At 34.7% G+C, this 26,558-nt stretch overlaps 2 protein-coding genes and 2 long non-coding RNA genes across 8 annotated transcripts; 2 read left to right on the top strand and 2 right to left on the bottom strand.

Moving 5' to 3' along the window:
* Positions 1 to 3,179: 3,179 nt before the first annotated feature.
* LOC112290275 (uncharacterized) lies at positions 3,180 to 5,151 on the bottom strand. Its single transcript, XR_002972111.3, has 4 exons — positions 4,689 to 5,151; positions 4,137 to 4,254; positions 3,741 to 3,794; positions 3,180 to 3,426 (listed from the first exon to the last, which is right to left on the bottom strand). It is a non-coding gene; the product is annotated as an uncharacterized LOC112290275 (long non-coding RNA).
* A 1,958-nt stretch (positions 5,152 to 7,109) lies between these two features.
* Positions 7,110 to 11,873, top strand: LOC112290619 (uncharacterized). 4 transcript variants are annotated; one of them, XM_024537087.3, is made up of 7 exons: positions 7,110 to 7,540; positions 8,537 to 9,777; positions 10,054 to 10,152; positions 10,466 to 10,566; positions 10,756 to 10,802; positions 11,014 to 11,087; positions 11,321 to 11,873. In XM_024537087.3, exons 2-7 carry the CDS (start codon positions 8,560 to 8,562, stop codon positions 11,423 to 11,425), a joined length of 1,644 nt encoding a protein of 547 aa, XP_024392855.1. In that variant the 5' UTR covers positions 7,110 to 7,540; positions 8,537 to 8,559; the 3' UTR covers positions 11,426 to 11,873. The 4 variants fall into 4 exon arrangements, with proteins under 4 accessions (XP_024392855.1, XP_024392857.1, XP_024392859.1 ...); XM_024537089.3 differs by lacking the exon at positions 7,110 to 7,540 and adding an exon at positions 7,575 to 7,834; XM_024537091.3 differs by lacking the exon at positions 7,110 to 7,540 and adding an exon at positions 7,580 to 7,816.
* A 3,979-nt stretch (positions 11,874 to 15,852) lies between these two features.
* Positions 15,853 to 17,834, bottom strand: LOC112290199 (protein ANTI-SILENCING 1). Of its 2 annotated transcripts, none has more exons than XM_024536245.3 (3): positions 16,902 to 17,834; positions 16,614 to 16,776; positions 15,853 to 16,455 (listed from the first exon to the last, which is right to left on the bottom strand). In XM_024536245.3, the coding sequence occupies exons 1-3, from the start codon at positions 17,229 to 17,231 to the stop codon at positions 16,130 to 16,132; spliced, it is 819 nt and encodes a 272-aa protein (XP_024392013.1). In that variant the 5' UTR covers positions 17,232 to 17,834; the 3' UTR covers positions 15,853 to 16,129. The 2 variants fall into 2 exon arrangements, with proteins under 2 accessions (XP_024392013.1, XP_024392012.1); XM_024536244.3 differs by having other exon boundaries at positions 16,896 to 17,825.
* Positions 16,395 to 16,707, top strand: LOC149987937 (uncharacterized). The gene is made up of 2 exons (XR_016506056.1): positions 16,395 to 16,481; positions 16,595 to 16,707. It is a non-coding gene; the product is annotated as an uncharacterized LOC149987937 (long non-coding RNA).
* Positions 17,835 to 26,558: the final 8,724 nt, after the last annotated feature.

The raw sequence follows: 26,558 nt of genomic DNA, 5'->3' as shown, positions 1-26,558 counted from the left end.
ACAATAAAATTTCAACATGCATGCATATATATATATATATATATATAGTACTGCTAATGCCACCATGGTTTTTGCTACTACCACCACAATTTGCCATCTACCACATGCTATTATAGTTTTTGCTACTACCATAACAACTTGCTATCCATTCAATATATTTCTTTAATGTTTTTATTTCCATTAAAAATTCTATCAATATTTTTTATATGTTACTTTTCTTTGAATTATATAGAAAGGAAATTTAAATTTAATAAAAATAATAAAAACTATAATAAAAACAAGTTTTTAAATATTTTTTTTAGTTTGAAAAATGTTGTTCTAAAAAATACTAAAAATAAATAAAAATATATTTATTTATTATTAAAAAATAGTTTTAAATATATATATATATATATATATATATACTTTTTATATTTAGCATTGACAAACCATGTAAGTGGCATGTGGTGGATAGTGGGTTGTGGTGACAATAGCAAAGATTGTAAAGGAATGTGGATGATGTCAAATTATGGTGGCATTAGCAATATTCTTTATATATATATATATATATATATACAGTATTAAAATTTTATTCAAAACTAATTTTTTTATATCAAGGATAGATCGTTCCAACATTTACTAAGACTTGATTAGAAATCGTGAATTTTTTGTATTAAGATTGTAATAAAATAAGTATATAAAACCAATACATCTTGTATTCAATATAACCAAAACAATTTAATACAAATTCATGCACATGTTGTGTAAACAATAACAAAGTATTCAAACTTTTTTTGGATTATATTTACTTATCTATAAATGATAAAATTCAACAAATAGTAGATGATTTTTTGACAACCTTATGCATGCAAAAATATTGTTGCCTTTTCAAAAATTCAAATATAATTTTCTTTTAGTATAAAGATGATTTTTTTAATGAAATAATTCAAATATAATTCCACTAAAAAAATTATTTTTCTACAGATATATAAGTATACAAAGAATATTGAGCAATTAAAGTAACATAAATTAACAAAAAAATCACCAAATAGCACAAATTAAACAAGAAATGTTTTTTTGCATTGTGAGAACATCTACTTTGTTACAAAGTAAATATTTTAGAGCTACTCTAAAATCAGAGTTATAGGACACAAATTCAAGAATTAAAAAATCTAAAAATCAAAATTAACGTGACAAAAGGATTTTTACAAACAGTTTCACATTGTTACCTCACACCAAACCTTCCAAATGTGAAAAGAAAAAAAAAAAAAAACGTTGGGCAGTCCAAAAAATCATACATTCAAATTCTGATCCAGGTCAGAAGGAATGGAAAGAAAAGAAATTTAAAAGCGACCCACCAGAGAATGGAACCTTTGAAAAATTAGTTCAGAGAAGTCTCATTCGTGTTTAACGCGAGCTCGATTGAAACGCAGGAATTAGTAGGGATTCCATCACCCAACCCAAAGTCTACAAGGGTTGACTTTGCACCAAAAAAAAAAAAAAAAAAAAAAAAAAAAAACGAAGTCAAAGGGGCCTGTTTGTGGGGGTGTACTAAGTGTTGCAGTGGACTTCCATGGAGATAACATGACATTGCCCCATTCATGTGAAGGACATGTGCAGCCTAATTCTTAGCAACCCCAACCACAGAATCACTGGCAATCAATTAGAGTCTCCACCACACCACACAGCACTCTCAACATCATAGCAACCAAAACCCTTTGCAGCATTTAACAAGCTGCAATAAAGCAAAACCCAGGCTAAGCATAAGGAAAGGCAGTAAAAAACCCAATAAAATAAAACCAACAAGCTCGCCTGGCGTGTTCACAAGACGACATGCACAGTATCCTCTGAATTAATTACAGATAGACAGTCCCTCTCAACAAAAGCGGAGAGATTGCAACATCTACCACTCTCTGAGGTACTTTGCTGTTTTGACGCTTTTTTTTTTTTTTTTTTTTTTTTTTTTCCTGCAGTGGATGGCTGGTGGGGTGTCATTTCATGGTACTCCAATCTTAGTTGATCTCATGGTGATGTAGTCGTTAGCGAGAGGGAGTACTTTGGTTTTGTAGTTTTAGACCAAGTGATTTATCTCAGTTTTGTTTGGAAGCCTTTGTCTTCGCGGTGCGCAGCTGTGAACTGTCGGTTCTAGGCAGAGTTTTTGTGCGGTGGTGGTTTTATTTTCATGTTTGAGTAACTCCCACGTAATTTCCTACAGTTCTGTTGAAATGAGGCGCAATAGTAAAAAGAAAATGAAGTATACTTACCTTTCGGATTCCTGCACGCTTGTTTCTTAGATTTAGCTAAGATAATTAACATTAACCAATAGTTGCCAACCAGTTTCAAGACGTGTTTTTGGGAAACATCGAGACTTCTGGAAAAGCTTGTGGAAGATCTGGCAGAACTTATAGCATCTCTGTCCTCTTCTTCCTTCATCTTCGATCTGCGTGTCTTCAGCCCTGCAGTTCAGTAAACATACCATAGCAATGGTGAAACTAGGTCAACTGACTCTAATGTTGTTGAAAGTCAAGGACCGCTGTTGCTCCAATAGAGATTTGACAGGCTGGTGCAGCACCTGTTCTGGCGAAGATGTACTAATACTCAGTACTTTGGAGAGGGTTATGATGAAGAGAAGATGTCCAACTGGAGTATGAAACATGTTTATATTTCACCACTAAACGTTGCACAATATTCAGGAAATGTGTACAAAGGACAATAAAATAGGTGTACAATTCAATTAGGTCACATGAAACTGGTCATGAACATTAGTGACATCTCTAAATGCTTATCTTGGAAGTCCATTAGAGAGTGAGGTTGCCCAATAGCTGAACAAACTGGACCCTGAAAGCATTCTGACGAGCTCGTTCTCGGAATTGCATATTCTTGAGGCAATAATTTCCTCAGCGAATCAGATATGCTTGTACATTAGCATTTACATTCGTTCGAAGAACTCCTTGGCTCAAAGACCCCGCTTCTCTAACATATGTTCCACGTAAGGACTTGTAAACCTTTTGACAGTCTATTCAGAGTTTTGACACGAATAAACAAATGGCCAGTGCTTCTGAAGATAGTGACAAATCCACATGGTGCAAGTACAACACAACCAACTCTTATCTATAGGCTAAAAACTAAGACACCAATAGTGAGTCCAACGAACATGAAATAAAAAGATAGGTTGAAGATATAGGCAAAAGAATCTGTACTTACACGAAACAGGAAGCTTCATTATTCAAACTTTGAATTCAATAAATACGAATGCCATCACTATTATCATATGCTTTGTCTAAATTAGCACTTCAACCGCACTGATGTCTCGTAAGGACTTAACGAAATTTGTGAGGATCTGTCAAACTGCGGCACAATGTTTCACCGATGAGCGAAACCCTGGGCAGCTATCTGACATCATTGCGACGAAGACATGTTACACTTTGATTCTGACCACGAAAGCACCTACAAAAACGCAATCAACCACAAATGTTCAGGATCTGTCATGCATGCCTGCGATAAACATTTAAGAACTTGTTTTTCTTACAGATTACTCGAAAGTAGATCACTCAAACATTTATAAAGTGATCTCGACGTGCAACTTAACCTTCACATGGCCTATAAATATAACGAGAGTTTTGTTTTTCGGTTCACAACCATAATGCAGCAGAGTTCTATTACTTGAATGATTTTACTTTAAAGTCCTCTTTCTAGAATCATAATATTAAACTTAAATGCTGGCAATGTGGCAATTTCAGCAGAGACTTCAGCGGGCTCACCTAAGTTGGTCAAAGCACCACAAATGAGACCACAAGGGAAGTGCAGGTATTGCCCTGCAGCATTTGAGGCACGCCCAGCATTATCAGCCACTGGTGACTCATGTTGGGATCCAGCGAGAGGATGCGCGTATATAGATACACAAGTAAGCCATCTATGATGATTACTTTGAAATACGAACACACCCCACACAGCAAGTGTATCACCGGTAACAGAAAATAAAGTTTTAAAGACCCTTAAAACAGCTTGTCAACCCGTTTTATAAATCTCAATCTGTAATGTTTTAAAATCGTGGTTCAGATTGCATCTAGATGGATAAGGGAATGGCTAAAACAATGTAACAGTAAGGATGACTACCAATCAACAGGATACAAGCCTAGAATCTGGTGGAAACAAACCTTATGGTATGTTATCAGGTTGTCGACCTGCTTTTTATAAACCGCCGTCCAAAATTCCTTGTAAATGAATTTGATACTTTCCAGATGCTCACTCAACCATGGCTGTTCTCTTGTGCACCTTCACAAAACAAGAGTTCTGATTAACAGCTACATGCTCAGGACAGCAGTTATAAATTGCTCATAAAACAGTAAGAACTTCAATCGAAACCCTAATACCAAACAGTGTAATAGAAACCACACAGCCAAAACTCACTGTGCAGAAGACCATTTTAATCCAATCCAATCCAAATCTTGTGGAAGGATGTACTTATAGGCAGAATTACATGTCCAGCCTTTCTCTCCTCAAACGTCTTGGCATCACTGTGAACATCCTAACCAATGCAAGGACTTTACATAATGCGATCGAAAACATACACAATCATCCAGCAACCACCTGGCCACAACCTAAACCCAGGTCCGAATTCCCCACTCTACACTCGGTTACGGAGCACAGGGAGGATTGTAACCCGTGTACACTATCAAACAAAGGTATGCAAGAGAATATACACATACCTTTCAGCCACCTTCAGCCAGCTGAAAATCCAACTCGGTAGCAGACTGTTTCAATGATTGGACCAGCCAGATAGGGTTGGGTCCGATGCCATCGCTTCCAATGTGTTGCCACAAGCTCCACCTTCAGGCTGTCCACACAAACTCTCCACCACTTTCCTCGCGCCTCAACATTGTACCCAAACTCCCCGTCGCCTCGATTCAACTGCCACATTTCAAAACATGTACTGCGAATCCGACTCGCAACTCTGTATTCAGCTGCTTCATCCTCAATGCAAATGGCTTCTCCACGTATCCTGACGGATGGAGCTGGCTGAGCTAGCCAAAACCCACACTAACCCAGCCCTAAACATTGTGGTTGCAGAAAAAAAACCAGCTCCGGAGCTGAGGCATCGAAGAGCAAGCCCAGGCCTAGGGGACAAATTCCTCGGCTGATCACGGTGGGTGGATCATGCTGTTAAGTCGATGTCGGTAAAAGATGAAACGACAGCCATTCAATTCAAAGTTGCCTTGGAAGTTGCGGACACGGCAGATCTATTCTTTTTTTCTTATATATATATATATATATATCTATATACATATATCTATATATATTTATTGATATCCAGGTGTCAATGTATATAAATGTATCATTCGACCCATGTTGTGAACTGGAGTATTACATATTGGACAAATTTATAGTCTTTACATGTATATGTAATTATAATCTAGTGAAAATTGCTATGAACATATATAGAATTGGTGGATTTTAAATTGCATGTTAATGTCAGCTCACGAAGTATTAAGTTACAACTTTTTTGAAGTTTCAAGTTGTTTAGAGATAGAGCCTTTGCAGGCTTATATGAAGCAATTAGATGAAGTAGAATTAGTATTAATTTTATTTAATATTATTATGTTTTACTTGCACAAATTTTTAGAACTTATAACAAGAAATGGAGAAAATAAATCTTTCTTTATTTATGTAATAAAAAATAGATTTATTCATTTTAAGTGTTTTTTCTTCTTTCTCAATTGTACATGAGTGTGTTTTCTTTTGAAAATTTTATTTACACTTATACCCTTGACAATATAAGGTCATTGCACATCAACATCAAAAAAATTATCAGCTAGAAGGTCTTATATTCAACCTTAATCATAACCAACATACATTTTATTGATTAATGAATTAGAATATGCCACAAGTAATATTTTTTGTATCATATATATTTTATAGGCAAACTATTTATACATTTATTTGCTTATTTTATAATACTACAGAAAAAAGATTCATAAAGGCAAGTTGTATTAAAAAATGGAGCTTCTAAATGTATCTCTTCATGAAATCCTATTTACTACTTAAGTGAACTGTAAATGCTCGTCCCAACAAGATTTATCTCCACTACTTTATATTGTACACATAAATTTCAAAATACACAAATGCAAAAGGGTTGTTTCAGGTTTTGCTAAAATTTGACAGTAAATTTCACATTGTTGACATCAACGAAACCTTTGTATATGCAATCAGGTTTTGCAATATATTAGTAGGAGAATTTTAAATTGTTATTATTCCATAGAAACTGTTACATATTATTTAGCACTATTTTTTAAATTAAGAATATTTTAAAATAATTATAATTCAAATCATGTTCCTTTTTTTCACAACGAAATTATTTTGAATAGCTTAGTCTTTTATCTAATTATCAACATATAAAAATTTATAAGAATAGATGCCTAAAATTCAAACAAAACTTCCACAAATTCTATTAATTTAATCCATAAATAAATCACAATACAAAGAGCCATTTTTTTTTAAAAGCCGAATATAAAAATGAAAAAAGCTTGGATGTTTGTAGACGGTTAACAGTATAAAACTCATAAAATTAAAGATGGATAAATGTAAATCATACATCTGGATGTATTTTTATATTTTTTTTTATATTTTTTTTCCTTCTACCATTTCATGTTTTTTTAAAAAAAATCGGCAACCTTTAACAAAGCTCTTGAAATAGTTTCAGAATTGTGAGTGAGCTCAATACCAATTAATTATGTATTCTCATCATTAAGACCATATCAAGCTTGAGATCGAAATACTCTGAATGAAGGAGCACAGGAAGACCGCTCCACCGAGATGCCCCAAGACTCCCCCACAGAGACACCCCCTCCAAGACCCCCACCCCACCCAGACAGGGCGGAGGTAATTAAAGTCCAGTTTGGAATCTGCCACGTGGCCTCCATGCTCTGCATCATGAAAATGAAGTAGTGATCCCCTCCTGCCCCCCCCCGCTCGGCGCCTGTGACCGTGCCGTATGCCCCAGCACCCACCACCCACTCAGCTCGACACGCACAGCAGGAGTAGGAACAGGAGCAGAAGTAGCACCAGAGCGGGGGGGGGAGGGGGGGATGTGTGTGGGGCATGATTGATAGGGGGCTCTGCCTACGAAGAAGAAACAGAGCCAGGCACAGTGAAGGGGGAGTAGTGAATGGCTACAGTCATAGTTGCATGCCCCATCTCCACGCCCCGGAGGACTCCCACCACCCCACCTCCACCCTTCCTCTGGGCCGCCCTTTGGCTGCGAGGGCGGTGGTGCCGGGGAGGGAGAGGGAGAGCCGTGATGAGGCTTGGGGAGTCGAGGTTGGTGGCGAGCCTGGCAGATCGGTCGCGGGAGGCTTCATGGGCATGCATATGGCATCTGGCGCTCTCCGCTTCTCGCAGATAGATAGGAAGCGTAGCAGCAGCAGAGGAAGCAAGGACGGAGGAAGGATCTTCGACTGGTCTCGTCCCTGGGCGACGCTCCATCTGGCTACCGACGGAAACGCCGGTTCCGCTAGGGGCCCATGACGACGACGCCCTGCTGCCCCCTCGGCCCAGCGCGCAGGTATCCCATTCCATCCTTCTCCACTCGACACCTAACCTCCGTAGCTTCCAGGTCGCCCTTTGCGTGACTGCAGTGCTGTTCTGCGAGGGTTTTTATCTCTTTCTGCCCTTAATTTATTATATTCTCGGCTTGGCGCCACGATCTTTGGGAGCCCTCGTTTTCATGCAGTCGAATGCGGGATAAACCGCAATTCTGTAGGTGCAGTCGGTGCGGCTTTGTGCGGCTTTTCGCGGTTGGACGGGACGGAAGCTGGTTAAGTGTCTGTATATTGAAGCGGTGGATCTTAAACCCTAGGTTGGCGGTGGGTTTTTTGTTGCCGTTTCTTAGAGGTTCTCGAGAGCATTTTCGCGAAGCGGCGAGTATGATTTGAGGATGAGCGGTTTTGTTTCTGGATTGAGGGTTCTGTCGCGTTCTTGCTGAAGCGAACCTCAATTGAACACTCGTGGGAGAGGGTGTCGTCGTTAATCCTGGCCTTCAGAATGATGGAGTGTTGTAAGCTGCGTGATGAAGTTGTTATAGGGGGGTAGAGTGAAGAGGTCGTAGAGCAGGTTTACGCTGACCAGCGGTGGGCTAGGAAGGAAGTGGTTGCTGAAATTTGAGGAGCCGTGGTGATGTCGCTGGAGGAAGGGAGGGCCGAGGTAGGGGGGGGTTTGAGTGAGGGCGAGGGAGAGTTGTTGCATCATCTTTGCTGCAGTTCGTAGGAGTGTTGTCGTCAGATGTTCTTGCCATTTGTTTGCCGCCTTTAGGTCCGCGACGGTGTCAAGAATTCGGTGCTGAGATCGCAGGATGTAGCGCATGGTAGCATTGCGTTGAGGTCACGGGTTACAAGGGCCTCACACCGCTGGAACTCATTTTTGAGCTCTGTCGAATCTTGTGCATGCGTGCGTAGCAACCGAGCTGTGCATGTCAGCGTTTATGTGTGGAGAATTAGTTTTGTCGGTGCCGGATTCGTTAGCATGACGACTTTTCTGACATGAACTGTGGATTTGTGTGTAGGTGTGAGCGATTGGAAGTCGGAGATGATTATTAGTCGACAGCATGAGACATTTCGCAGCTTGGATGCGCTCAGGGGAGTTTTAAAGGACGCCGGTTGGTCAGATGTGCTTCGCTTGCTGTCTGAGATGAACATATACATGGAGAGCTTCAACGTGCTTTGTACCGAGGGCCCCCCATATCGCATACAAGGCGGGATGAGGGACATCGGCTTACACTTGGGCAATTGGAGACTGGGCATTCACGAGGACCAATCGGATGATCATTTGGTGAATGTGGATTCAGGTGGGGAAAGTGAGACAGAAAAGCCAAGTTTCTTCGATGATGACGACTGTCCTCCTTCAGCTAGTGTGACCACTAGCGAATTCTCTGTTACAGTCGGTTTACCAAGGAGGTTTGGTAACCCTTTGGTTTCAGAGGAAGGATTAGAATCACAAGAAGCTGAAGTGAGTCGGACACCTGCCGGTACTGACCCGTCTTCTGAGTGTACCATGAAGACTAGCATACGAGAAATATCGAGGAAGGTTGCTGTGAACGAGAGTGCGCTTTGCACTGCAATTGATAGCCTTGGAGGAGGTGTGAAAGGGCTCAAAGCTGTGGTTGATTTCGTGAAGCATTTTCAGGAAAGTGGGGTCCCAGTTGCTGGTGATGTAAACACAGATTCTTTCACCCGAGGCTTGGAGCAGTTCTGCCTAGTTAATGGTCAGGCGAAGGAAGGCGCAGTAGTTCCAAGTCTAGAAAATATGTCCCAGGATCGAGGGCTTTCAGGTACTGCAGAGTCGGAAACACAGCAGACTGGCGGTGTAGCTGCGGACCAAAATCGGCTTATTGTACCGAACTTGCCAATTCGAGGACAGTACGAGTGGACTCGCAATGCTCCTAACGGGGATATTTATACAATGGGGTATATGGAGAATATGAGTGGTTATTTCCCGAACTTCTGTTACCCGTATCCTCCCCCCTTCGCAGGTTATGGGCCATTTAACTTAGGTGTGCGACCAATGTTCATGCCGATGATGGGAGTTCCTTACTTCACCCCTCCCTCGCTCGAGTACATGCATAGCTCTGATGCCATCACGAGAGCATCTCGCAAGAGCCGAATAGCCAAGCGCAGGGTGCACGGAAACGATCAAAATCAACCACGCTTGACGATTAAAGCTGCTGCAGTCGGTGGTGCTCCCGTACAAATTGGGAGACAGGATAATCTGGGTCATCAGAGTGTAGCAGCTCCTTCTGCTAAACAGGTATGAGTTCTTTCTTTCTTTCTTTCTTTATATCGATTTGATCAAAATTTGGTTTCCTTCACAAGTATGGATGTTTTGGCTTATTTAGTGGACGTTATTTTGTTTCATGTTCTTGCTGCGCACTGTCACGAGACGGTTTGTCACAGGAAAGGGGGATGTTATAAAGGTTTTAAGGGACTCGTCTTTGTCATAGCGTTAAGTTTTGTTCTCATTCCAGCTAATCTACCTCGTTATTTATTTATTTATTTATTTTTCTGTTGCCTTATGGCTATGCAGGGGAAACAGGGACTAAGCACAGATAATTTGGTGTTCCTATTGGCGAAACAACTTAGTCCTAGTGGCGTGAGCAGTTTAGGGCGCATAGTACTTCCCAAGGTGCTGAAAATGCTTTAAATATTTTTGCATGCATGTGTACGTTTGTAAGTCAAGTTAAAATACTCAGTCTCTCCATTATCTAAAGAAGGTCATGGATGTTGTCGAGTTGAGAATATTGTGAGCGTAGCATGTAAGTAACTTGGAACAGATCGATTCGTGGGGTCTGTTTGACCACAGATTTTGATGCAAAGGTGCCATATTTTCTGAAACGTGAAGATAGGCTACGCTATTGTCTGCGTGGTAACGCTTTGTAGCAAATTTCACATTCGTATGCTGTATGCTAGTCTAACTGTTTTAATGCGTCGTAACGCAGAAAGAAGCAGAAGCTCATTTGCCACACCTAGTTGCTAGTGAAGGAGTGTTTCTACCAATGACAGACTTCGACAGCGGTCAGGCCTGGCTATTCCGTTACAGGTATTGTGCGAAGGTGTCAAGTTACTATATAGCATGTTCTGGTTCTTTGGGTTGTTGGACGTGCAGCATGACCATTGCAAGCGTGAATGGAATGCAAGAACACATGAAATTGTGGCGCATGATACCTTAACTAGGACAAGGGATTATGTGTTGTGAGCCGACGGCTAACTGTGTGCCCATTTGGTATAGGTTTTGGTCAAATAATAAGAGCCGAATGTATCTGTTGGAAAACACGCGTAAGTTCCTCTTCATATGTAAATCAGTAAAAATGTCTTGGCAGTTTTTTTTGTTAAGACCTGTTCTGAACTTTGTTGAAAAGTAGTTGTGAGCTTCTGATTGTTCAATTTGTTCATTAACCAAGTATTCATCCAAGGTGGAGATTCACAATTTTTTACTCAGTTAGCAAATGTTATTGATTCTAAAATGGATCTGTTGTTCGTATCACAGGCGATTTTGTGAAGGCGCACAATCTGCAAGAGCGGGATATGCTCGTCTTGTACAGAGATGCAGAAGGCAGCTATGTAAGGGTCATCGGAACCCTGTCGACTATTTGTTGATTTTTTTCAGTTTGCTCTCACGTCCTCTATACTGGATTTGCGGCTGCGCACATTTCTGCACGTAGTCTGAGTTTTTAATTTTAGTAGTCACGTCTGTCGTGTGTTTGATAGTCTTCGCATGTGCAGGGAGTGCATTTTTTATTCTATTTCTCACGATTGGGTGGGTAAGCTCATCATCGAGACGTATGAACTTGCAGGTAGTTCGGGGTGAGAAAGTTGGCGCAATTCAAAGAGATACGACAGAAGAGATCACACGAACTGCAGAGGAGCACTCACAGAAGAGACAGAAGGTTCAGTCTTAATTCAAGCTTAAGGAAGAGAGTCCTTCGTGCACGATGAGAATCTACTGCGGACTATGACTGCATTTTTATGGGCAACTTGTCTGCTGACGCACTACTTGCATGCCCTTTTCCGGCCTATGACTGCATTTTTATGGGCAACTTGTCTGCTGACGCACTACTTGCATGCCCTTTTCCGGCCGACATTAACATAGAGTTTTGTTGTCGATTCCTCATCGAACTTCTGAAATCCATGCAGTAGAGTATGTAATATTTGTAAATATATTTCTTTCTGGCTAGGACAAGGATGGGACAGACCAAATAGTCGAGACTAGTGAGCTAGGAAGTTGAAGCCACAGGTGAGCTTTTGAAACTAGTGTTTTGTTTCAGTGGAGTCGGGTGGGTTTCCTCTCCAAATGTGTAGCTCTTACAAGATAAGTCATTACCAAACGCCTGGAATGTGTTTTTCTCATCTCGATGGCTTCCATTGTACTGTTCGATGAAAAAAGGTGAAGTCTCTTCTTACTTGCATTACAGTACGTCCTTTGCGTTTCATTGTGGTTAGCTGAGTTGCTCACTCTAGGTTGCGGCGCATGGTTATGCTTTGCAGAGACTATATTCTACAGCTAAGAATTTTATCGACAATATTGTGTCACATAACTTTTCAAAAATAGTTGTAAATGAATTGAGAAGTTATCTATCAAAACAACATACTTTTCTGTTTTGTATTATTATATAAATTTTTAAAGTTACTTTCTAGTGGAGAGTGATTATATGTATTTCATTGGTTAGGAAATTCTATTTACTATCATGAAGTTTGCACACTTTAAAAATTATATAATAATTATTTTATAGTAAAGAAATAACTACAGAACTAAGATAGCCTTGTTAAAGACAAATCTATAGTTTATTTGGTTTTCATTTTGGCATACACTACGATAATCTTAGACACAGGAAGAAAGATGGACTTAAAAACCTATTAGGTCTGTTGTTATTGTGTGAAAGTTGAGAGATATGTCACATGATACCTTGGTAAAGAAATTAATTAGTGGCAATATTTCAAATTGGTTACATATCAGCATCTTGGATTGCATACCTACTTAATAAATATTTTTATTAAATCTTTGTTTGTAAGAATTCACAATCAAAAACTTGTTGCATATTTAACTTTGGAATTGAATTATAGAGGTAAATATAATTATTTTGTTTTAAAATTAAAAAAATTAACATTGTGAACTAAAATAGGATTTTAACAATTTGTTAAAATTCCAACACATTTAAATGTATATCATCTGACAAGAGGAAATATTGATAAATACATAATTTTGCTTTAAGTTGTCATAAGCGTAACCAATTAAAAGATATTCCTAAAAAAAGAATAATTTATAAAATATGGTGTCAATATTTTTATTTTATTTCAATAAGAAGATGGTAGAGGTAAGCCATTAAAGGATATTCACAAGAGACAAGAAGCTATGGGTTGAACAAGGCTATCTTTCTTAGTTCTGTAGTTAACAATCTTAAGATGGAAGTAGTACAAATCTTTTGTGTTGAATTTACGAAAACAATTTAAAACAAGAAGAGATATGATTTTTTGAAAGTTGGAGAATGAAGATAGCACTTTCTTATGCTTTGTTTATGAGTCGTAACAATTTCTTATTAGATGAATCTACAAATCATCTAAATTTGGACATTTGAATGTGGTTGAAGTAGACTTTGAAGAAGTTTGAGCAGATTTTACCAATTATTTTGCATTCTCAAAGTTCATGGTATTTATTTACAAATTTTCACAGATTTTATTCTATAGATTTTTTGCAAATTTATCTAATTAATTTACATTTTCAAGGTATTTTAAATGATATATGTATAAACATCATTCATGCAATAAATAAAAAAATCAAATTCTACACAAAAAATAATGATCAATATTATTAATTTCAATGCAGCAATAGGATGAGAGTAGTGATTTTGAATACATACATAAACGTTTCAATATTTTTTGATACATATATATATATATATTAAAAATTATTCATCCAATAAAATAAAAATATATAATTTTATTCAAAAAATTATAATAAATATAGTCAATTTAGATGCAACAGTAGAATAAGCATAGTGATTATGAATACAAACACAGAGATGTGTCTAAGTAATTGGCAAGTGGATGCAGAAATGGCAGTAGTAAGATGAAAATAGTGATTGTGCATGGGTTGGTGTCAAGTAATTGACGAGTGCATGCATGAATGTGTTTGATTAGTCAACAAAGTGCGGATGGTGTAATATGCATGTGCAATAATTGACTAGTGCCAAATATCGATGAGTATCAACAATTGTGGAATCTTTGTGTCGCTGACCGGCTGTAGGAAATAAAGGGGGTGGAGAATAGTGTGAGAACATTGTCACTCACTGTCGTAGAGGTCATGGATTGGACCCAGAGTGCCGTTCAGAAGGGCCTGGAAGGTTACGACAATTAGACTACAGTTGGGCATCTGCAGTTCGGCCGTCTTTTCCAACAAGGTGATTTTGGTCGACTAGTGGATTCCAAGGAACCTGTAATGGAGAAGACGTTTCCGTCAAAATATTGGAGACACACAGAGAACGACGTAGAGGAAATGCTGATGATGGTATCTGCTTTTGCCAAGCAGGGTGTGAAGCAGCGGAATGTGGTACCGTTCACAGGAGCTTTTCGTAAACTCGTGGTTTGGTACAATCATGGAGTATGCAAAGGAGGAGGAGGAGCAGTGTGTTGTTTTTAGAACTTATTATTAGAAGATCAATAATAAAATCTATAGAACAAAAAGACTATGATTATTTTGGAGTTGATAGTAATTGGAGAAGTCTATAAAATTGATAATAAAGAATTTTTAATCTTAAAAAAATATTACATGATTGTACAAAGTGTTTAATTGCCTTCTATATAGAAGGCCACTATCATATCTTTTGATATTAATTCTAGGATTATCTAGGATCTTATTGTATCCTAAATATTTTTTAATTAAAAAATTATAACAAGCTTGAAGAATAAGTAGTCTTGCTTCATTTATTTGAATATATAATTATTTTTTAAAATACAAAAATTTATGCTTACATTTATTACATTAAGTATATATAAAAATAAAAATAAAATACATAACCATCTAAAAGATACTACTTCAAATAAGTTGCTATTAGTAAAAGAATTGGCTCTTGGAATGTAGAAGGACCAATCTATGGATAAGCCATAATATGAAGGACTAAGAGATAAGGTTAATAGAATAAATAATGATTTAAAGAATATTAAAAAATATGTAATATAAGAATAATGTATAACATGTAGACAACTTATTAGTTAAGTTTTCAATCTATCAATGACCTATAGATATATAAAAAATCAAATATGAGTCTATTGAGCTTCTAAGAAGCATCTCCACAAGATATTATCAAATTTATTTACTTCTATTTATTTCTACCTAACTTCTTTAATTTAGATAAATATCTATGTTTGTGATAGTAAGTTACGTTGAATAATAGAAAAATAAGTACATAAAATTATTTTTTGATATTTTCTAAAAAATTATTATTATTATTTTTTTTTTATTTTAATATGACTATAACCAAAAATAAAAAAATATTTTTTAATCCAAGATATAAATTTGTATGAAAATTTGAAAATATAATATTATCTTATATTATATCTTTTCATAGTAATAAAATTAAGTTTAGGATTTTTTTATGTCTTTTAATAATAAAAAGATATATTGTCTTTTTAATAAACATAGTAATATAAAATCCTAAATATCAAACAAAAAAAAGATGGGTATAATTTTAAAAAAATCTCAATGATTATTTCTAATTTTAAAGAAAATAAAAAATCTTAAATAAAGATTGAAATATAAAATATTATTAATAAGACTAATAATAGATTTAATCTTGTATATATATATATATATTTACTAAAATAGTCTTTAAAAAGCTTCTTAAGGACTACAAGACTTTTGGCTCAAGTATTAAGTTATAAGTTGCTTCAAATGCAACTTCTTAGAAAGAAGAAACTTATAGGATAAGTTCAAATAGCCACATGGCATAATAATAAGAGTTCAAATATCTAATCCACATATAAGAAACTTTCTTAAAATTTTATAAGAAAGATATTATCTACTTAATGTATTTATATATACTACTACCTATTTTTAAGAAAATGATTAGTGACCTAAATTTTTACTAAAGCAATGTACATGTTTAAACCACCATTGTACCCTTTTAACCCTGTCCCCATTTAGTTGTTCCCATTTGTCACCCGTTCCCAACCATTGCCATGTTCCTAGCTGCTCCTTTGTTCTTAAATGTTATCTTATTCCAATGTTCCTGCCCCCTACCTCCATTCTTAACAATGGTTGGAAATGGAGAATGGCTAGAAACAAAGATGGGAGCTACAAGGGTGCAATGATGGTTAAAACAGAATGGATCACTTTAGTAGAAACTTGGGTTGCTTTATCATTCCCCTATTTTTATTTTCCTCTACAAATGTCATTGTCCAAGAAGCCAAAAGAAGTTTGTTTACAAAAACAGCTTTTTGTAATATTGGCTTCTTATTAATGACTGTTTCTGAGGCAATAAAACTATACCATTATTGTGCTGGACCTCATAATCATTCTCTAATAAAAATGACACATATCATAGGAATGCGGAGATAGAGGTCACATCAACGCATGTTCTTACTTTCCCTCTACCCAAACAAAACACTGCTCATGTTTCACTTAGGGAAGATTCAACAGCTTCGTCATCCCTAAATGAAAGTTTCGATCTCTTCAATTGATTAGCAGAATCAAAGCCGTCTTCATGTCGACAGCTCAGCGATTGCAACGTGGCTTTGTTAGAGAACGACCGTTTCTTATTGTTTCCTAAGTGGACATTTGAGATTGGAGCCAACATTTGAAGGCTGTCGTCAGATGAAGAACTACAATTACATGTGGTCGGAGAAGCACTTGAAACGTTTTCAGCATCCGTGGGAGATTTACTTACAGGTTGCTCAGCGACCTCAAGCCATTCTGGCTTATTGATAAACCTGCTGGCTGAACACATATCGAAACTCAGAAATGTAAGAAAACCGAAATCTCAAAGACGATACTAAGCTTGATATGAAAAGTGCACATAAGGCGTAATAACAACGGCAGTTAAGTGAATGACCTCAATAACAGAGCTTTACATCAGGTTAGGGCTTGCAGCTTACCAAGGGACTTGTCGATCCTTTCAATACCCACGAGCCTCTTATTAGACACATCATACGCCTTATTGAAAAAGAAGTGTGCGTTCTCTAAGAGAGATTCAGAAGGTGCAGGATTCTTTGGAATCTTGGCGGTGCACAAAACTCTTGCTTTTCCAAGGATGACTTCCTGAACCAGAGAGGAGGTGGTGAGTTAGAGCAAAGAAATTGCAACGACAGAAGCAGTTAATCAGAGTCGAAAAATTGAACCAGATTCAACGATAGAACGACGAAGGTATGGCAAATCACCACTACGTTCTCATTTTCGACTCCTTTCAAATTTCCTTGAGCGATGAATAACTCCTTTGGGTCTTCTTGGAGCGTTTCTTGGCCGAGTACTTTAATCATAGTACTAGGAAGCTCGGCGGCTCGGAAAAACCATCTCACACGAATCATTGGTCTACCTCCTTCCTCGTAAAGTCTCATCAACTTCCCAATATGCGGTTCCACCAAATCTGACCTAATAAACGCACAATCATACAGATTGTACCTAATCCCATTATAAAGCATGCTCTCGTAACTCTGCGTTGAACCTGCGATGTTCTTTCCCCATTGAAACTCCATAGTGCCTAAAGTTTGAGCCATATCTGCTAAAACCGTTGCAATCACATCATCTGTACACTCAACCCCTTCACGCCAACACTTTTACTGCAATAATCCAAGACATATTACTTCAAAGAAAACAGTTCGTGTAATAAACCTAATTAAATGGAAGCTAAAGGAATAATCTCTGAAGCCTAAAACCGAACATATAATTGCGGTAAGCGTCTCTCTCTTTTCCTCTCTTCTACCTTGCTCTAAACCTTTAGCGACCGTTCGTTGCTCTTCCAAGTTAGGGTTCAACAATCCATCAAATCCCTACACGCTGGAATCTCAGTAAAAACAAACAACTACAATCCGGCAAAGACTACGGCCACAGTGATCACCGTCTGAAGCACCATAGAAAATGCTGCGTCCACAACTGACCCTCAAGATACCAATGCGAACATACCACTCGCTGGAACTGTTAGCGAGGAACAGCGAGAAATCAGAGAAAGTCCAGTAACAGTGGAATAGTGAAGCATTGATGCCAGAGACAACGGCAGCTGGTCCGCAGTTCAATTTAAGGCGCGAAAATTCGGCGGCTCCAAAACATCGAGGACGCCACGAGATAGGGAACATTCTAGATCGCATCAGACATGGCTGCCAGCTGCACTAACGAATGCCAGTGAGGAGAGGCTGTGTGAAATGGTAGATGCATGGCAACATCCTCTCAAATCATTATCTATATAGTATTTATTGAAATGATCTTTTATGGTAAAAATCAGATGAATGTGACGAGCAGTTGAATGAAAACAATTGTAGTTATATTACTCCCTTTTCATTTATCGCAAAAAACACAAATTTTGTACAATGCTCTTGATTGATGAATAGTATTTTCTTTCTTTCTTTCAATTTAATTTTGGCTTGTTTTGATCAATATTTAATTTTTTAAACTTATAATATTATCACAAATATATACATTTATATAGATTAAAGAAATTAGATAGAAGTAAATAATTTGATAATATCTTGTGGAAAAGCTCTTAGAAGTTTTATAAATAAAAATAGGAATTTTTTTATGTATTTATAAGTGATTGGTAGGTTGAAACTTGGCCAATAAGTTGGCTATGTATTGCACGTATTGGTGACTTATGGTATAAGTTAGCTATGTGGTATACTTGTTGGAAAGTTATCTTACAAGTTAGACACATGTCTTGTAAGTTGGTATCACCGTTATACATACATATCTTTGTAAATATCCATGTCATTAGGTAGAAGTAGGTAAAAGTAAATAAAAATAGATTAATTTCATAATATCTTCTAGAAAAGCTTCTTAAAAGCTTCTTAAAAGCTTCATAGATGCTAATTTGACTTTACATGTGTTTATAGTTGCTTGATAGGTTAGGAACTTGGTCAACAAGTTAACCATGTGTTGATAGCTTGTAAAACAAGCTAATTATGTGGCACACATATGAAAAACTTGTTTTGCAAGTTAAGGTATGTGTTTTGCAAAGTCAACACATTTTGGAGGTCCTATAAGGTATTGCCATGTAACTCTTAGTTAAGAATATATATGAAGGCAAGAGTGAAGCCTTCTTCACTCTTGTCAAAGCTTTTTGGTTCTTAGTCTTATTTCAAGACTTTCTAGTCTCTTTGTTTTTAGCAATAGCAATTCTAATTCAATATTATATTGTCTTTGAATGACTTTTTAGTTCTTTCAATGATCCAATAGTATATTGAGGATTTCTTTCTTTAAGATTCATGCCCTTGATAGTTGAATACATGTTGGAGGTCCTATAGAATGTGGCCACATATTTCATAGTTAGATAATTGTCATGAACATTCATATTTATTTCAATAATTATCTAGATAATATGAAAAAATAGAAATAGGTTAAAGAAGATAATTTGATAATATTTTACAAATTAATTTTTTAGAAGCTTCATAGAAAATTCTTCACTTTTATACATGTCTATATGTGATTGATAGTTTGAAAACTTGGCAAACAAATTGGCTACGTGTTACACATGTTGGTGACTCTTGATACATATTGAATATTTGGCACACATATAGAAAGCTTGTTTTATAAGTTATACATGTGTTATGTGAGTTGGACACATGTTAGAAGTCCTATAGAATGTTGCCATATAGCTCCTAATTAAATAGTATATGCAAAGGCAAGAGTGAAGCTTTTTTCACTTTTGTCAACTCTTTTATTCAGTCTAATGTATTTTCAAGGATTTCTAATTTTTTTATCTTTTAGTAATAGCCATTTTAGTTTCTTTTTGAATATACATTTGTATTTATTTCATTTTTGTCATCTTACTTTGATAAATATCTCATGTATTTATTTGCATTTATTAAGTTCTTATTCTTGAGAAAAATATGTATGGAGATAAGCGTGAAGCCTTTGTTATTCTTATCAATGCCTTTCATGTTTTTAGTCTTGTTTCAAAAATTTCTAATTATCTTGTCTTTGCAATTGTGAATTAAAATAAATCCCCGTACTAGTTGGTAGTTTATTCTAATTCACAATGATGAATTATCTTATGTTTTAATTATATATAACTATTTACTTAAGTTCTTATTCAATGATTCTTTAAATCTTCTCAATTAATTCCTTTAATTACTAATACATTCACAAACATCCATACATATAATGTTAATGAATTCAAAATTCTTACATGTTGAGGGAATTTTATATTATTTTTTTATCTATCAATAAAATTTCATCCAAGAATGAGTTTTCATCTATGAATGAGAATTCATCCATTAATAAAAATTCATCTGCAAATGAAGATTCATCCAATGTCAGACTCTAACCTAACTTCATTCAAACTCTAACCAAGCTTCATCTAATGCAGAGATTTATTATAATCCACCTTCACGGTTTTGATAATCCTCACCAAGTATGAAGTATATCAAGGACAAGCATGGAGCAGCTGCGGAGGTCGTACTGGATGACAACTTCATCTCCTGTTGGATAACTGGATTATCTTAAAGTGCCAAAGAACTTTTAAGATTACGTCCTCATTGAAAGCAATGCCACAACCGATCCAGCCACGGAACTGGAACAAGCTCGATTAGAGTCCTTGTCGAATGTGAACCCCACAAACACCACACTCCAGTAGAAGAGCGGACGTTGAACAAGCAACCACATACACCTCGATGGAGCCACAAACATTCAACAGCAATAATAAGTTCATGATGAGGGCGGCGGTGACTCTAGAACTTGGCCAGCGCAGCAGCAATTCAGTAAGGGAAGAACTTGGTGCTGACGACGAAGATTCCAATTAGCGGGATGAACAGAGAAGTAGACAATTATCTAAGCGGAACCAAAGCAATCGGCAACTCCAAAACCAAATCCCCACCGCTGATTAACCACGCCGAACTGTAATAACTAAAGCACACATCTCTATTGCCTTCCAGCCCATGTTAGCATCTTCAAAAACTGTAAGCACCAACTGTACACTCTATGAGATCCTTGCACGCTGAATCCCAGAAATCATCGGCAACCAACTGCAGACGGGAACACCAATCGACCGATACAATCAACCATGGGGTCTTAGGCCGACTTCTGAGAAGTCTTCCACAACTTCCACACAATGCCAAGGATCTTTCAACTACACCGCAGGCACAGCTGCACGGAGAAGAACCAGGAAGGTAAAAATCACCTCGGCCACGCCACAGAAACCACCGCTAGTATGACCGCAACACCCTTGCCACTTAGTGCAACCATTAGCGAGAAAATAAACACAACTAGAACACTGGTGTCTTGGTGACAAGGCGAGGGCAAGACTGGCTTGGTACAGCTGTAAGTCGATGAAGCAACCACTGCACCAGGAATGGATTTAGAGAACAAAGACTGCTCAGCGAACTTGGCTGAGAAGTTGCAATGCTATCTGCCCTCTCGCTCGTTGAGCGCAAATGCTTCCACCAATGAAGAAGTTGAGCCTGTAGTGGGTATTGAGAATGCCTCTACTGATAACAAATCTTAGAATGTATTCCGTGACAACTGCCAATTCATCCAAGGGAGCTGATAAATCGTTACCCAACCTTGAGACTGTTCACGACGCTCACATCTCCCACCAGTGCAGTATTTCAATGGCAGCAGCTCGGAGCAACGCCTAGCTAATGCTTCAATGTCATAACCTACCTCAAGATGCTTTCCAACTGTGTCTTCTTACAAGTGTCTTCTCCACCAAAGTCGAGTTCTCCCTTTTCTACAGCAGAGCCTCTCCTTCCTGATTCACTTCCTTTGCCCCGAGATCCGGCTCAGAAGCATCCTCGAGGAAAAACCTTACGGAGGATGGCAAGATCTCGTTTTCAACACCGCTTCAAAATTGGGGCTCACACCTTCAAAATTCCATGCTGTCTCTTATTTTCCATTCCCGCATGAGTGCCAAAAAGATGCTCCTTTGACATGGATGCCCTGATGTGTGGAGAATATATCAATTTGGATCCCCTCTGTTCTTGAGTTAGAATTCCAAGCCTTGTAGAGCACTCATGTGCAAACTGCCATTAGGTTGCCCTTGGAAGTTGGAATTTTATATAGAAACTCCTACATGGAGTTGAATTCTTACCACTAATCATATATATATATATATATATTTAAAATCTAAATTTTTTTATATTAACTTCATCTAATACTTGTGATTTTTGGCATTACAAGTGTAGTTTTTGTTTTAAAACTAATAGTGAGTTAGTTTGATGATTCACAAGGTCTATAATCATCAATTAGTTTAAAATACAAAAATTTCGCTCATATTCATAAATTTTTTTGATTTCAAACTACACATTAGATTAATGTAATAAATTTTTTTATTTCTATTTAATTTTTTTATTTAAATATAATATCAGTGAAATAAATACAACATAATACAAGTAAAATAAGTGAAATCAAACAATTGTATATTATAAAACTCATCAGCCTATTCACTAAAATTTTATCTAATAAAAAATTAAAGTTAAAAATTTAAAATATTTTTAGATAGGAATTTTTTTAATCCTTTGATTACTTAAATAATATATAAATTTAAGTTGTTATAAATGAATTATAATAATTTAAAGATAAAATATAAATAATAAAAAATTAAGTAAATAATTATTACTTCAAGGATAACTTGCTAATGAGATTAAGAATTCAAGCCTCACTAAGATTCACAAATAGTGTATATGATTGTTATAAAGAAGCCACAAGGCCTTCGTCTTATCTTCTTATATGCGTCAAAGATGCTACAATCCATATTAGACTTATGTATCTTTATTTTAACAAAGACTAGACTAATTAGACTAGCTTCTAATCCTCCTATTATCTATTAGTAGAACTAATATTTTTATATTTTTGACTTCACCATGGTGTTTAAAAACATCCAATTAGGCTATGGATTTTACATGGCCTTCAAATCTTGCTCCATTTCTTCATAATAGCTTCCAACATGATAAAACTTATTTTTACCAAAGTCTTGGAAATTACTCCAAATATTCCTAAAAATAATTTTAAATAAATTCTAAATAAATTATAAATAAATTCAAAAATTCTTATAATACTTATTTAATTTTAATATAAATTTGTGCCTATATTTTACTACCTTCAGGATTTTTTAATATTAATAAAATTAATTTAAATCAATTATAAATCATATAATTATATAAATAATTAAAAAGATATGAAGTTCTTGCTCCTGCTTCTTTTTAACAAATAATTAATATTTATAGTTAATACATGTAGACATTAGTCTTAATAATTAAAAAATTAAAACTTAATAGTAAGCAAAAATATTAACTTATCTAAGTTTATTGCTTCCAATTTTAACTAAGACTCCATTTTAATGACTTTTTTTTTCCAATAAGACTCTTATATTCTATAAATATTTCTAAATTCTAATAAATAATTAAAAAATAAAAAATTCCCTATAATTCTAATATTTTATATTTAAATATCTTAAAACTTCACCTCTAACAATTCCACTAGTTAAAATCTATTGATAGAACTCATACTTTACAATATTATTATTGCTCTAATAAATACTTAGATAATTTTTATTTTTTAATATTAAGAAAGTTTTTATAAAATAAATGTACATCGAAGTTTTATCATCTAATAGATCTACTTTTTAATTTTAAATGCATAGTCTTTTTAACAACTTTAAAAGCCATAAAGAATATTAAATTCTATTGTATCAATAAATTATTTTAATTTTTATATTAAATTTGACTTATATCATGTAATTTTTTATATTAATTCAATAAAAATATATTTTAAAGATAATACTAATTTAGACTTTATTATTTGATTTTACCTTAAATTTTAATAATATATCTTTTAAGTAGATTGTACTTGCTAATGGGCTTTGTTAAGCTATCTTCTTATACTTGTACATTGTATTAGCATATTTAGTTACTCTATTTTTGTATATTTCTATCAAATCTTATTAACTCTCTTTTTAATTCAACTTTGTTAATTTTTTTCTATTTTTTCTATTTAATGTCTTTCTTTGGTACTTTATAATAACAGTTAAGGCCCAACTTTAAATAATCATACATACTCTAAAATTGTATTATTTAGCCTATGATTAGATTTTAATATTTTTTTCTTCTATAAAACTAATTAAATTCATTTGATAAGTATAACTCAATTATTTTTTAAATAATTTTTTTTAATAATTGATCTACAATTAATAATAATTTTAAAACTATTATATATATATATATATATAATTTTTAAAATAAAATTATAAATTAATATATATATATATATATATAAATAAAAATATTTTAATCCATTATATCATATTTATTAAAAAAAATTAAGATTCTATAATTATAAATTCAATATAATTTACTACCTCAAATTTTTGTTATCAATGCATCCAATCTTAATTCTTTCAAAAGAATTAAAATTTTACAATGATATTTTATTATTATCACAAATATACATAGATATTCTAATAAATACCTATATGATTAGATAGAAATAAGTTAAAATAGATAAAAGTAAGTTAATTTTATAATACCTTCTAGATGCTATTTTGACTTTACATGTCTTTATAATTGATTGATAGGTTAGAAACTTGATCAACAAATTAATTATGTGTTAGTAGCTTGTGGAACAACTTAACTATGTGGCATACATATACAAAACTTGTATTGCAAGTTAAGATATGTATCTTGCAAAATCAACTCGTTTAAGAAGTCTTATAGGACTTCACCATATCACTCCTACATAAGAGTATATATGGACAAAAGAGTGAAGCCTTCTTCACTCTTGTCAATGCATTTTCAATCCTTAGTCTTGTTTTAAGACTTTCTAATCTTCTTGTTTTTGGCATTAGCTATTCCAGTTCAATAATATATCATCTTTGAATGACTTTTTAGTTCTTTTTAGTGACACAAGAGTGTATTGAGAATATCCTTTCTTCAAAATTCATGTCTTTGATAGTTTGATAAGAGTACTAACTCACTATTTTTATTTTATTTTAGAAGTGAGTAGATTTCACCACTTCTATTGTTGTGTTTTGAAGATTGTGAATTACTCACCTTTAAATAAATAATTTTATTTTCTAATACTTAACTTTTTCTTAAAGAGAGTGGATTATCCTTTTTTGTAGAAATTTTCATTTGATATTAGAGATTGCATATTACCTTCTTCTAATTTAATTTATTGAACTTATTTGAGTTGTTTATAAAAGAAAAGATTATAGATGCTATTCTCAGGGGAAGTGAGAATAGATTTACAACTATTCTAGATCTCTATGAACTTATCAACACTTTAAGAATAGAAATTTCATGTATTTCTAATACAAATCATAGAGATACTTTTCCTATGCTTATATAAGAATTTCAGAGTTTGTAGCAAGAAGTTGTGTAGTTGAAGGAAGTAAATAGATCAACCTCATAACCAAATCCAAAGAATTTTGTTTCTATAAGTATAATAGGATCAAGGATTAGTATGCCTAAAAAGTTTGATAGAACAAAATCAAAATTTGAAGATTTTTGCAATAAATTAAGCTCTATCTAAGATTACATCCATTCTAATATTTCAATGGATTTAATCAAGTTAGATTTATAGGTGCACTTTTATCAAAAAGTGCTCTATCTTGGTTTTCACCTTTAATGGAAAAGGATTCATAAGTCTTTTATGATTTGAATTCATTCCTAGAAGTGTTTATGGCTACATTTGGACAAAGTAATCTAGAAAGAGTAGTAGAGATTAAGCTCTTATCTTTGCAGCAAGGATCACAATCAACCACCATATATGCTACTAAATTCCAAAACCTAACTTGCAACGTGGATTTAAATAACAAAGTCCTTATCAAAAAATTCAATATAAGTTGAAGGATAATATCAAAGATTTATTACTGAAAATACTAAAGGTAAAATTTTTGGAACAATTTATTACTCAAGCCATTACATGAAACAATCAATTATTTGAAAGACATCAAGAATAAAGACTTGGCTATAGAAGAATAAATCAAATAATGAAGGTAGCTCCTAAGTTTTCAAAAACACATTCATGAAGGCCAAAAACAATGCAAATTGATATAGTACGTTTAAAATCTCTTATGAAGTAGAAAAATATTAGACAAAATCAAAAGGACTTATGCTTATATTTTAGAGAAGTTAAACATATTACTTAATATTATCCAAAGAAACAATGTAATCACAAAATGAGAAGCATGGTTGTTAAAGAAGAAAATTTACTGAAAAATAAATTTCTCCACCTATAATAGAGATTGTGTAATTAGAATCTTGTTTAATTCTTAGTAAAGATCCTATTCTCTCTTCAGATCTCTCATCTTGTTTTACAATAGAAGTTCATCTTTGTTAGATTCAAGAGCCTCAACCTATTTTATAGATGAAGGTTTTGTCAAAAAATAAGAAAAATTGTTAATTAAAAAAATTAAATTTGTACATGTAGAAATCATAGATAGTCATTTGATATCTTTTTTTTTATATGCCAAGCCTATTTTTGATGGTGAAAAGATGTCAAGTAATATTCTTAGCTAATATCAAGGTTTTCAAGATATTTTTTAAAAAAAGAATGTAGATATTCTTCCAAAGCATCACCTTTATGATTGTTCCATCGATCTTCACAAAAGAGCTTAATGACTATTTGGACCAATCTACAGCTTATAATAAAATAAGTTGGCTACATTTAAGGAGTAGATTGATGAAAATTTAGCTAAAAATCTCATACATTATTTTAAATCTCGAATTGAGGCTTCTATCTTATTTGTGAAGAAAAAAGAAGGATCTTTGCGGATGTGTGTGAATTATTGATGACTCAAAAAGATCACCATCAAAAATAAGTATCTTCTACTTTTGATTTCAAAACTTTTTGATAAATTGAATTAAGAAAATTTCTATACAAAAATAGATCTACGAGGA

Source organism: Physcomitrium patens, chromosome 13 (genome assembly GCF_059467195.1).
Source record: "Physcomitrium patens ecotype Gransden chromosome 13, ASM5946719v1, whole genome shotgun sequence".
In the NCBI taxonomy this organism is placed as follows: Eukaryota; Viridiplantae; Streptophyta; class Bryopsida; order Funariales; family Funariaceae; genus Physcomitrium; species Physcomitrium patens.
This window is presented reverse-complemented; position numbering and strand designations above follow the sequence as displayed.

Bases quoted from the DNA above. Each gene is read 5' to 3' on its own strand.
- LOC112290619 (XM_024537087.3), top strand. From the start codon at position 8,560: ATGATTATTAGTCGACAGCATGAGACATTTCGCAGCTTGGATGCGCTC. The intron at 10,153-10,465 runs GTGCTGAAAATG...GTCGTAACGCAG, and splicing joins GGCGCATAGTACTTCCCAAG to AAAGAAGCAGAAGCTCATTT. The intron at 10,567-10,755 runs GTATTGTGCGAA...CATTTGGTATAG, and splicing joins GCCTGGCTATTCCGTTACAG to GTTTTGGTCAAATAATAAGA.
- LOC112290199 (XM_024536244.3), bottom strand. From the start codon at position 17,231: ATGGCTCAAACTTTAGGCACTATGGAGTTTCAATGGGGAAAGAACATC. The intron at 16,777-16,895 runs GTGATTTGCCAT...TCTCTGGTTCAG, and splicing joins TCGAAAATGAGAACGTAGTG to GAAGTCATCCTTGGAAAAGC. The intron at 16,456-16,613 runs GTAAGCTGCAAG...ATATGTGTTCAG, and splicing joins AAGGATCGACAAGTCCCTTG to CCAGCAGGTTTATCAATAAG.